This window comes from Mesoplodon bidens, assembly GCF_964165515.1.
Source record: "Mesoplodon bidens genome assembly, chromosome: 15".
Lineage (NCBI taxonomy): Eukaryota > Metazoa > Chordata > Mammalia > Artiodactyla > Ziphiidae > Mesoplodon > Mesoplodon bidens.
This window is the reverse complement of record NC_138171.1, coordinates 26,696,273-26,708,670: the sequence shown is the minus strand read 5'-3', so window position 1 is coordinate 26,708,670 and position 12,398 is coordinate 26,696,273. Positions and strand designations below refer to the sequence as shown.

The window sequence follows — 12,398 nt, the reverse complement described above, 5'->3', positions numbered from 1 at the left end:
TGTCTCTTAAGAGTAAGAACCTTCTTTAAAAAATACCATTTTCACACCTAAAAATGTAACAATAATTCCTTAACATTCCTTAACATCATCGTTCCTTAATATTCCTTAATGTTCAAATTTCCTTGATGGTCTCATACATTTTTAACAGTCGGTTTGTTTGAATCAAGATCCAAAAAAGGGCCCTACTCAAGTACCAAATATTGTATTTGGTTGATTAAGTCTCTGACATCAGAGTGTAAATGTTTAGCAGAGAAACAGTTTCATTTCTTTCCTGGATCAGTACATGGAATGAGAAGTTCCTGACAGGCAGGCTCTTCCAGCTTCATAGCTTCATGGTGGTTCAGAGCACGAGCCCTGGATATTGGGGTTGTATGGGCAGTCGGTGCTCTATTGATGGGAGGATAAATGGTACAGCCTAGGAAGTGGGTAGGATGGTGCCCTCTGTCAAAAAGGAACATGTGTAGTGTTTTACACATCCAGGAATAGCTCCTACGAAGAACCCTCATGTGTAGCTAAAGGTATATGTTCAGGATATTCACTGCAGCATTGTTTGCAGTAGCAAAGACCAGAAACTATCGGAGGTTCCCTCAGCAGGGGACTAATCAAATACATTATAAGAGAACTGTACCATGGCATTTAGGCAGCTACTTAAAAGGTGGGGATGGGGGTGGGGGGCCCCAAGATCTATAAAGTAAGATAGAGAATGGTGATACTATACTTAAACTTGAGTTTAAAAACAAAACAAAAAAAGGTAAGGAAGCAATATAGATACATTAATGCTTGCATATGCTTCGAGTATCTCCCCAGGGGTAGGGGGAAGATTTACCTGTTCACTGTATGTACAACTTGAATTGTTTTAATCTATTCATATATTAATACACGTGTATACACATGTGTGTGTGTTTGTGTGTTTAAAATAAGTTTAAATTAGGGTCTTTCAATAAGACAGACCTGGTTTTGAATCCTGACTGTTCCATTTAATTGCTGTGTGACCTTGAGCCAGTTAATTTCTCTGAGCCTCCCATCCTTATTTTTAAAATAGGGCTAATACTATTCCTCATAAGGCGATTTTGAGGATTAGAAGAGGAATATACATTAAGTTCCTAATGTACTGTGAGCTGTGACTATTGAATACAACAAAGCCCCAGACCCACATTGATTCTGAATTAGCGTCCTCTAGACTTGAATATATATATATATATATATATATTTTAAAATAAATTTATTTATTTTTTAAATTTATTTTTGGCTGGGTTGGGTGTTCGTTGCGGCACGCGGGCTTTCCCTAGTTGCGGCGAGCAGGGGCTACTCTCCGTTGCGGTGCGCCGGCTTCTCATTGTGGTGGCTTCTCTTGTTGCGGAGCTCCGGCTCTAGGCGTGTGGGCTTTAGTAGTTGTGGCACCTGGGATCAGTAGTTGTGGCTCTTGGGCTCAGTAGTTGTGGCTCGGGCTCTGGAGCACAGGCTCAGTAGCTGTGGCGCACGGGCTTAGTTGCTCCGCAGCATGTGGGATCTTCCTGGATCGGGGCTCGAACCTGTGTCCCCTGCATTGGCAGGCAGATTCTTAACCACTGAGCCACCAGGGAGCCCTGAATATATTTTTTATGAATGTATGTTATGAATGTTTCACAAAATAGGATTTCTTTGCCTCTTTTTCCCCCTTATCAGTTAAATGCTTTCTTTGTTAGCCTGTTGGGGTCATCAAGTGACAGGGAGTGCTTGGCGCCAATTTGAATTCAGAGCAGGCATTTAGTTGTTCATGTTTCTTATCCGTGACCTTTCTAGGTTTCTTTCCAGATAAGTAGCCTGTCTTCCTAAGATGTGTAAGCTGAAACCAAGTTACTAGACTTTTTTCCCCCAAAGAAAAAATAGCTTTATTGCCATCCCCCTGCTTGATTGTAAGAAACAAAATACATGCACCTGTGAAGAAGGCCAAAGAAAGCAAAAACAACCACTTGCAAGTCACCCCCCAGAGATCAATATTGCTTGCCTTTCTTGAGTGTTTATTACACAACTTGCACTAGGCTAACCATTTAACATTTATTAGCTTACTTAATAATCCTTAGAACAGTTCTTTATGGTAGGTGTTGTTATTAATCCCATTTTGTAGAAGAAACTATGACAACGTAACTTTCTCAAGATTTTTTTTTTGTGTGTGTGTGTGTGTTTTTTTTTTCGCGGTACGCAGGCCTCTCACTGTTGTGGCCTCCCCCGTTGCGGAGCACAGGCTCCGGACGCGCAGGCTCAGCGGCCATGGCTCACGGGCCTAGCCACACCGCGGCATGTGGGAGCTTCCCGGACCGGGGCACGAACCCGTGTCCCCTGCATCGGCAGGCGGACCTTCAACCACTGCGCCACCAGGGAAGCCCTTCTCAAGATTTTATAGCTAAGTGGCAGAGCAGAAATTCAAATGCTGACCTGTTGAATACTCAAGTTCATGCTTTGAATCATGACTTTACACTGTCTCATTCACAACTTTCTCTGCACTTGTGCATGTACACATGTAAACATAAATCGCATCATAGTAAGTCTTCTGTTTGGTAGCCTGCTTTTTTAATATAAATTTATTTATTTTATTTTATTTTATTTATTTTTGGCTGCGTTGGGTCTTCGTTGCCGCGCGAGGGCTTTCTCTAGTTGCAGCGAGCAGGGGCTACTCTTTGTTGTGGTGTGTGGGCTTCTCATTGCAGTGGCTTCTCTTGTTGCAGAGCACAGGCTCTGGGCAGGCAGGCTTCAGTAGTTGGGTCACGTGGGCCCAGTAGTTGTGGCTCGAAGGCTCTAGAGCGCAGGCTCAGTAGTTGTGGCACATGGGCTTAGTTGCTTCGCGGCATGTGGGATCTTCCCCGACCAGGGATTGAACCCTGCATTGGCAGGCGGATTCTTAACCACTGTACCACCAGGGAAGTCCCTGGTAGCCTGATTTTTTTCACTCAACAAAATGTCATGAGCATCTTCCCACGTGTAAATACTTAGAAGTATATTGCCATTCTTTTTTTTTAATGTAAGTTTATTTATTTCATTTATTTTTGGCTGCGTTGGGTCTTCGTTGTTGCATGCGGTCTTTCTCTACTTGCAGTGAGCGGGGGCTCCTCTTCGTTGCGGTGCGTGGGCTTCTCATCGCGGTGGCTTCTCTTGTTGCAGAGCATGGGCTCTAGGCGCACGGGCTTAGCTGCTCTGCGGCATGTGGGATCTAGCTGCTCTGCAGCATGTGGGATCTTCCCAAGCCAGGGCTCGAACCCGTGTCCCCTGCATTGGCAGGCGGATTCTTAACCACTGCACTACCAGGGAAGCCCTATATTGCCATTCTTAATGACTGCATAATTTCCCACTGTAGAGATGTGTTATAATCTAACCAGTCCCTTATCAATGAGTATTTAAGTGGTTAGAGATGCTGCTGAGATAAACATAAAGGTGTACATACATCTTGCACATGTATTCAGTTATTCACTGAAGGCCTTAAAATAGTTCCAAGAAATGGAGTTGCTGTCTCAAGGGAGTATTACATTTCGAGTATTGCATTTCAGTGTTTTGATATTGACTGCTCAGATGCCCTCAAATAATATGTGCCAGTTTGAGGTTCTGTGGCTCTCATATGTACTGTAAGAGACAGATTGAAAGTGTTTAGACAGTTCACACAACTGTTTGGCTTACAAAAAAAAGATGACCTTGTGTTTATAAACAGTGCCTGTTATTACACTATATTACACTAAAATAAATATATTTTATTTTATTTATTTTTTGATGTGGACCATTTTTAAAGTGTTTATTGAATTTGTTACAGTATTGCCTCTGTTTTATATTTTGGCTTTTTGGCCGCGAGGCATGTAGGATCTTAACTCCCCAACCAGGGATCGAACCCGCGCCCCCTACATTGGAAGGCGAAGTCTAAACCACTGGACCACCAGGGAAGTCCCCAGAATATACTCTATTAGTCTGTTATTTTGACATCTTTGCTCTGAATGCCTTTTATGGCTGAGGCTGTGTGACATGCTACATTGACATTAGAAAGTTAAGGATTTCCATTACTGTAGACCTCATAGAAGCTCTTTTATGAAGCTTTACCATGAAGTTGAGACAAATAGTTTTACTACTCGGACCATTTGTTCATCAGTTAAAACATTTTATTACATTATATTCATGGTGGATAGATGAAAAGAGAAAAATGAGTTTTAACACCTGGATATAGTTAATTTTACAGATTTTTTCCATCTTTTTTCTCCCCTAATTTAATTTTTCTGACTAGGTAATATATTTACATGATTCAAGAGGTATAAAAGGATATACACTGCAAAGCCTCCCTTATACTCTTGGCCTTCAGCCACCCAGCTCTTTTCCCTACAGGCAACCAGTGTTGATATCTGGCTCTAGCATATCCCTTCAGATATATTTTATGTACATAGAAGCAAATATAGGACTAGTCCCTCAACACACATTCCATGTCCTTTTAAAAGTTCTCCAGACAGTGATGTTATTTTTTAAACTGGAGATGAATAATCTTGTTCTGAAAATTGTGTAATTCACATTTTGATAACTGGCTGTCATGGGAACCAGAGACCCAGAGGTGGACTTGCTCTCTTGGTGTTGGTTCAGTGTTTGCAGACAAGGGGTCCAGATACTTCAAAACAATTAGCAACAGTTGAGAAAGAACGTAGTGTTGATGGTGATGAGTTGGATACAGAGTAGAAACAGCTGCTTCCCCTGAGAAAAACCTGCCCAGGGACTTGGTTTGGGCTGGTTAATAGGGAGTCACTTTTATCTTCTTGCCTGAGTGTTGCAGTGCTTTCCTGATGGCCCCTGTGATCCATAGTTTGGGCTGCCTTTCAGACACTCTGAGTCCTTGAACTCTAGGCCAGACAATTGGCAGGTGGTTGCTCGGTCAGATCTTAGAGGACATTGCATTGGAGTGCATTGATTAAAGATGCATTAGTATGCACTTTGTGTGCCCGCAGATTGCTCCTCCTTGCAGGGATGTTTCTGGTGAATTGCCAGACCTTTATTTTTTCCCCATTTGAGGATACCACATGCTTGTTACAGAAAATTTGAAAAATATAGAAATGTCGAAGGAGCAGGGGAAATCACCTATATGTAGTCCCATCACACAAAGTGGACCACTATTAATGTTTTGATGTGTATCTTATTTTTATACAGTTGTGATTGCATGCATTCAATTTTGTAAACTGCTTTTTCATTTATTCTAAGCATATTCCATGTCATTACAGAGCCTTGGTAAATGTCATTTTATTTATTTATTTATTTATTTTTGCGGTATGCGGGCCTCTCACTGTTGTGGCCTTTCCCGTTGCAGAGCACAGGCTCTGGATGCGCAGGCTCACGGGCCCAGCCGCTCCGCGGCATGTGGGATCTTCCCGGACTGGGGCACGAACCCGCGTCCCCTGCATCGGCAGGCGGACTCTCAACCACTGCGCCACCAGGGAAGCCCGGTAAATGTCATTTTAAAAGATGGACTAGGACTTCCCTGGTGGTCCAGTGGTTAAGACTCCACGCTCCCAATGCAGGGGGCCCGGGTTTGATCCCTGGTCAGGGAACTAGATCCCACATGCATGCCGCAACAAAGATCCCTCGTGCCACAACTAAGACCCAGCACAGCCAAACAAACAAACAAACAAATAAATAAATATTAAAAAGAGGAAAAAAAAGATGGACTAGCATGGCAGGCCTTTCTCAATTAGATCATGTATACATGAATTTGGTCATGGACAGGGATGCCTACAGGAGCCGGACAGGCAGTATAAATGAGCAGAGCATGCTGGGTGTGAGACAGCAGGGAGTGTGGGCTGTGGAGGATTGGGTGGCCGGGCCCATTAGAGGGGCAGCCGGCACTCAATTCCCATTGCTGCCACCTGGGGCCTGGGCTGTCAGATATTCCCATTATTCCAGAGAAGCAGAAAATCTGGTTTTTCTGTTTCAATGTGAAATTGCTGGTTTTCTTTTTTCTTTTCTTTTTTGGTAAATCTTAAACATTCAGAGAAAAATATAGGAAACAGAATTGATAATCATTAACATTTTCTCTTACTTGTTTCAAGTCTCAGTCCCTGTTTCTTTTTTTAGGAGAAATGATAAAATATTACAGATAAAATTGAAAAATTCTTCACATTTCTTGTCCCATTCTCTACATTTCACCCTGCCCAACTTGGGCAGCCACTATCATAAATTGTTGTATATCCTTCTGCCCATTTGGGGGAATACTTATGTATACATAAATGCAAATCCATGAGCACCATATTGTTTTCCAAGTTTTTAGTCATAATCGTCACTCTGCAGCTTGCTTTTCCACTCAACCTATTTATTTATCCATGTAAATATATATAACTCTAATTCAGGGTTGGCACACTTTTTTTGTGAAAGATCAGGTGGTAAATATTTTATGTTCTGTGGGCCATACTGCCTGCTGCAGCTACTCAGCTGTGCTATTTTATAGCTAAAGCAGCCATAGATGATATGTAAACAAAGGGGTATGGTTGTGTTCCAGTAAAACATTATTTACAAAAACAGGCTATGGACTGGATTTGGCCTGTGGGCTGTCATTTGCTGACCCCTGCTCTAATTTATTCCTTTGAACTACTGAATAGTATACTATCTGTAATATGAGTATACCATATTTTATTTTTCAGTTCCTCTATAAATGGATGGTTGTTTCCAGTTTTCTATTATTTTAACAGTGCTGCAAGAAGCATCCTTGTCTGTGTTTCCTTGTGCACAGGTGCAAAGGTTTTTCACCAGGACATACACAAATATAGATGTGGAATTGCTGGGGGTTTTTTTTGTTTTTTGTTTTTAACGACACCACTCTCTCTCTCTTTTTAAAATTTATTTATTTATTTTTGGCTGCATTGCATCTTCGTTGCTGTATGCGGGCTTTCTCTAGTTGGGGCGAGCGGGGGCAGGTAGAATGTGACCAGTCTGTGACCTCTGTCCTAGAATCTCTATAGGAAGCCAGTCGTTACTAAGCATCCAATCTGCACCTGGTTCTAGAATTTGAGGTGGACTCCATGACAGCTAGCAAGGGTGAGAGAGTGTGAATCCAAACATGTAAGTTTTTTTTTTAATAAAATTATTTATTTATTTTTGGCTTTGTTGGGTCTTTGTTGCTGCATGCAGGCCTTCTCCAGTTGCATCGAGTGGGGGCTTCTCTTCACTGCAGTGCTTGGGCCTCTTGTTGCGGTGGCCTCTCCCGTTGCGGAGTAGGGGCTCTAGGTGCGTGGGCTCAGTAGTTGTGGCGCACGGGCTTAGTTGCTCCGTGGCATGTTGCTTCCCGGACCAGGGCTCAAACCTGTGTCCGCTGCATTGGCAGGCAGATTCTTAACCACTGCACCACCAGGGAAGTCCTCAAAGATTCTGGAAGAGAGTGGCTGCCATGAGAAATGTGCAGCTGATTTCCTCAGCGGACAAAAGAGTTGAAGTTAGGGAAAGACTCAATTTTTCTCGTGTAGTAGCCTTTCAAATAGTGGTTGTTAACATCGGGATGACAAGTTCTAGCAGAAAAAGTATTCAGGACAAGAATGCTGAACTGCTGACCTGTGGTTCCTTCTTTCCTGGCAATGCTGTGAGTTCCTTTAAAGATTTATCACTGTAATTAGACTGACCAGAAGAAGGAGAAGGAAGGTAATAAAGAGAGAGAATCAGGGCATCCTTCCAAGAAAACCCTCTCCTTTGAGGAGGACCCACAGCAAGATTTTAAGCCCTGGTGGCAGGAAATTAAATTAGTCCATCTTCCTGAAATAATATGTCAGTAGTACATGACTAGCTCAGCCGAGCTCTGTGAGTTCAGAAAAGAAATGGTGTTCTGTGTTCCAAATCAAGGAGATTTAACTAAGGGGACTCAGGCTTTGGGAATTACTTCTTTTTAAAAAGATTTTTAAGATTATTGTAGGTCATTATCATTCCTTTGTTTTTATTGTTTTGGAGAGCTTAAAAATATATGCAGCTGTAACAGAAGCATCTGAACATCAAGATCTGCAAGAAAGCCTGCCGCAGGCTTTTTTTATTAAACAGGCTTGGGGCCACATTGTTTTGACAGGTAAAAGCTGGACAGCTCGGCCTCTTGCCAGGTATGTAATGTAAAAGAACTGATCCTCTCCAGTGACCCGTTCCCCACCCACCCCTTTCTGTTTCTTAATGCATAAAGTTAGGGCTCACTAGTAACCTCTGGAATGACCCTTTGACAAGGGTTTTGGATGAAACTGTATTAGTTAATTTTAATCCAGCTTTATATTAGTACACAAAGTACTTCCACCTTTGTAAGTGGCTTTTAGTCTCACAAGCATCCAAAATGAAGAATTACCCCTATTTTACAGATTTTACAGAAAATGGGTGAAGAGAGGGTAAGAGGTCTCCTGGTTCTGCATTCTAGACAACATTATTTTATTAATATAACAACTAGAAGAAGTATGAAAAGTAACTTTTCATGTTTCCATGCGCTTAGCGGCAGAACAATGTTTTTATGAAGGACCAATGGAGGAACATATTGACTCTGTATTTATTAACTTGCAGCATATATACCTAGAGTGACCCAGCCCTGCTTCACATTTTCCCACCTTTTGTTGGCAAAGAATAGGTCATTCTCACAGCTAAAAAGGATCCTGTTATTACTGTTCAAGTATCTACTAAAATTACAAATGCGTATATCCTGTGATCCAGCAATTGCGCTTCTAGAAATTTATCCTTACAGATAGATTTTCCCACACATGAAAGGATGTGGTCCTAGGTTTTTCACAGTAAAATAACAGAAACAGCTTAAGTGCTAGGGTAGTGGTTAAATAAATAATGATGCTTCCATACAGAGGGATAGTTTTCTGCTGTCATAAAGAACAAGGCAGCTCTGCATTTACTGAGGGGAACAAACTCCAAGATAGGTTGTTTAATGAAAAAAAAGCAAGATGCAGGACACTGCATATTACTGTGTATAACATACTACACTTGTGTAAAAAGGGAGAGGGTAAGTATGTATTAATACATATTTGCTTGTTATGCATAAACAAGTTGAGGAGGATAAAAATCTAATAACACTCACCTTGTAAGCAGGGAACTGGGTGGCTGGAGAACAGGTAAAGGAGAGAGACCTGTCACCAAAGGGCCTTTTGATCAAGAACCATGTGAATTACCTGTTTTATTTATTTATTTTTGCGGTACGTGGGCCTCTCACTGTTGTGGCCTCTCCCGCTGCAGAGCACAGGCTCCGGATGCGCAGGCTCAGTGGCCATGGCTCACGGGCCCAGCCGCTCCACGACATGAGGGATCCTGCCGGACCGGGGCACGAACCCGCGTCCCCTGCATCGGCAGGCGGACTCTCAACCACTGTGCCACCAGGGAAGCCCACTTACCTGTTTTTTAAAAACCCTTGCACTGAGGTTTTCGGGAGTTTACGGTCCTCGCACATACCGCTTTGCTCTGATCTGCTTGCTCCCTACGCCTGCCCAAAGGACCCATTTAATCATACTTCCTTCTGCTCCCTGAGTTTTTCAGCACCAAATGAAGTTCTGTTTTTGGTTTTATTTAAAAATTTCTTAACATCTATTTTCTTATTTGCATTCAAATTGTATTAAATTTATTGATTGGATAAGTGCTTTCTTTGTAATGTATTACCCCACATACTTGTTTATTTGAATACTTTTTGCACAAGCCATAGTTGATGATTTTAGAATGGAAAAGTATTATCAGCACAAGATAGGAAATTCAAACAGTACAAACAATTGTACTGTGAAAAGTCATTTTTCTCTCTCTAGACCTCTGAGTGTTGAAGTCGTTTTTTCTCTCTAGACCTCTGAGTGTCATCGGGGCCCATAGTTCCCCTGCTGAGTCTGCCACTGTTACCACTTTTACATATATACTTACATTGTAGCATGCATATGTAAACTGTACTATACATGTTGTTCCTCATCTGCGTTTTTCACTTAACAACATATCTTGTTTTAGGGTTGCGTTTAGGTTAGCGCATTCTTTTTAGTAACTGCCCAGGATTTGTATATATTAAATATATTAAATTTATTTAATCAGTCCCCTCTTGATGGGAATTGGGGTTGCCTGCAATCTATTGCTACCACAAATGATGCCACAACACAGATATCCTTCTATCTGTAGGATAAATTCTTAGAAATACAGCTGCTAGATCAAAAGGGACGTGCATTTTAAATTTAGATAGATAGTTCCAAATGGCTCTGTGCAGAGGTTGTAGTAGTTCCATAGCATGTAAGATTACCCAGGCTTTTATAAAGTTTCCAGCTGCCTCAGCCTGTAGTATAAGATAAAATATCAGTTGAAGGGAGGACAAGCTAGTTAACACTGTAGGTGGACTAGTGCTTTTATTTTTCCCACTGCAGCTGGTTAAGATCCCATGAGGAAATATCCAATGTAATGAAGTTATTAAGTGCAGCTGTCAGAAGGTTGGCAAGATGTTGGTGACCTGGGTGTGTCGTCTGCTTTTCAGCAGCCCCCAGTGACAACTGTACTGTCCTTGCTTACTTTTGTTTTGTTTTTCTTAGGACCCTAGCATCGTGAGACTTATTTTGGATTCATAGCCCTTAAGATCGACCCGGTCAGAGCTCATCATGTCAAAGTTGAAAAGCTCAGAGTCAGTCCGGGTGGTGGTTCGCTGTCGGCCCATGAATGGCAAGGAAAAGGCTGCTTCGTACGACAAGGTGGTAGATGTGGACGTGAAGCTGGGGCAGGTGTCGGTGAAGAACCCCAAGGGAGTGGCCCATGAAATGCCCAAGACCTTCACCTTTGATGCCGTCTACGACTGGAACGCCAAGCAGTTTGAACTCTACGACGAGACGTTCCGACCACTGGTGGACTCCGTCCTGCAGGGTTTCAATGGGACGATTTTTGCTTATGGACAGACCGGGACTGGGAAAACGTACACGATGGAAGGAGTCCGGGGCGACCCTGAAAAAAGAGGGGTCATCCCTAACTCGTTTGATCACATCTTCACCCATATCTCTCGATCCCAGAATCAACAGTACCTGGTCAGGGCTTCTTACTTAGAGATCTACCAGGAGGAGATCCGAGATCTCCTCTCAAAGGATCAGACCAAAAGGCTCGAGCTCAAGGAGAGGCCGGACACTGGAGTGTACGTGAAAGACCTGTCTTCCTTTGTCACCAAGAGCGTGAAGGAAATAGAGCACGTGATGAATGTGGGGAACCAGAACCGCTCTGTCGGTGCTACCAACATGAACGAGCACAGTTCCCGTTCGCATGCGATTTTTGTCATCACCATTGAGTGCAGTGAGGTGGGCCTCGATGGCGAAAACCACATCCGGGTAGGGAAACTGAACCTTGTAGATCTTGCTGGCAGCGAACGGCAGGCCAAGACCGGTGCGCAAGGGGAAAGATTGAAGGAAGCGACCAAGATCAACCTGTCCCTTTCAGCCTTGGGTAACGTCATCTCCGCCCTGGTGGACGGCAAAAGCACCCACATTCCGTATCGGGACTCAAAGCTTACCAGGCTCCTCCAAGATTCTCTCGGTGGCAATGCTAAAACTGTGATGGTGGCCAACGTGGGGCCTGCCTCGTACAACGTAGAAGAGACTCTAACCACTCTGAGATACGCCAACCGTGCCAAGAACATTAAGAACAAGCCGAGGGTCAATGAGGACCCTAAGGATGCCCTCCTTCGAGAATTCCAGGAAGAGATTGCTCGGCTCAAGGCCCAGCTAGAAAAACGGTCCATTGGCAGAAGGAAGAGGCGAGAGAAGCGGAGGGAAGGCGGTGGCGGGGGTGGGGGTGGGGAAGAGGAGGAGGAGGAGGGAGAAGAGGGTGAGGACGAAGGGGATGATAAGGATGATTACTGGCGGGAACAGCAAGAAAAACTGGAGATCGAGAAGCGGGCCATTGTAGAGGACCACAGCTTGGTTGCAGAGGAGAAGATGAGGCTGCTAAAGGAGAAGGAGAAAAAGATGGAGGATCTGCGGCGGGAAAAGGATGCTGCCGAGATGCTGGGCGCCAAAATCAAGGTACTGTACCCTGCCTTAGGCGTGGTCTTTTTTCTTTAAAATCTTTTTGTTTTATCAAAAAAATGATATGAAGGATGGTGTCTCTTTAGGGTTTGTGATACCCAGTGTCCAAGGAACATTTGTTAAATTGGATGACGAAAAACAATTTTTCTTTGACAGCAATAAGACTAACACCCATGTACCCCCTCCCCAACCCCGGCCCAGTGTAAGAAACAGAACAGCATCGATAGCTTTACAAGCTCTTTGTGTCCCCACCTGCTCAGAGGTAACTGTTATCTTGGTTTTGGTGTTTATTCTTTCCTTGCTTTTCTTTATAGTTTTTCCAAATGTGTATATATATCTCTACATAAAAGATAGTTTTAGTTTCACATAATTTTTATCTTTTATATAAATGGAATCCCACTACTGTGATCTACTTTTATTTGCTAAATG

The 12,398-nt window shown here is 43.0% G+C and overlaps 1 protein-coding gene across 3 annotated transcripts in view; it reads left to right on the top strand.

Moving 5' to 3' along the window:
- The window catches only part of KIF3B (kinesin family member 3B), a 38,569-nt gene that overhangs the window by 10,862 nt on the left and 15,309 nt on the right, over positions 1–12,398 (top strand). For all 3 annotated transcript variants that reach the window (XM_081255486.1, XM_081255487.1, XM_081255485.1), the window contains one exon: positions 10,497–11,966. In XM_081255486.1, coding sequence (XP_081111612.1) covers positions 10,563–11,966 — 1,404 coding nt within the window. In that variant the 5' untranslated portion in view covers positions 10,497–10,562. The remainder of the gene's footprint in view (positions 1–10,496; positions 11,967–12,398) is intronic.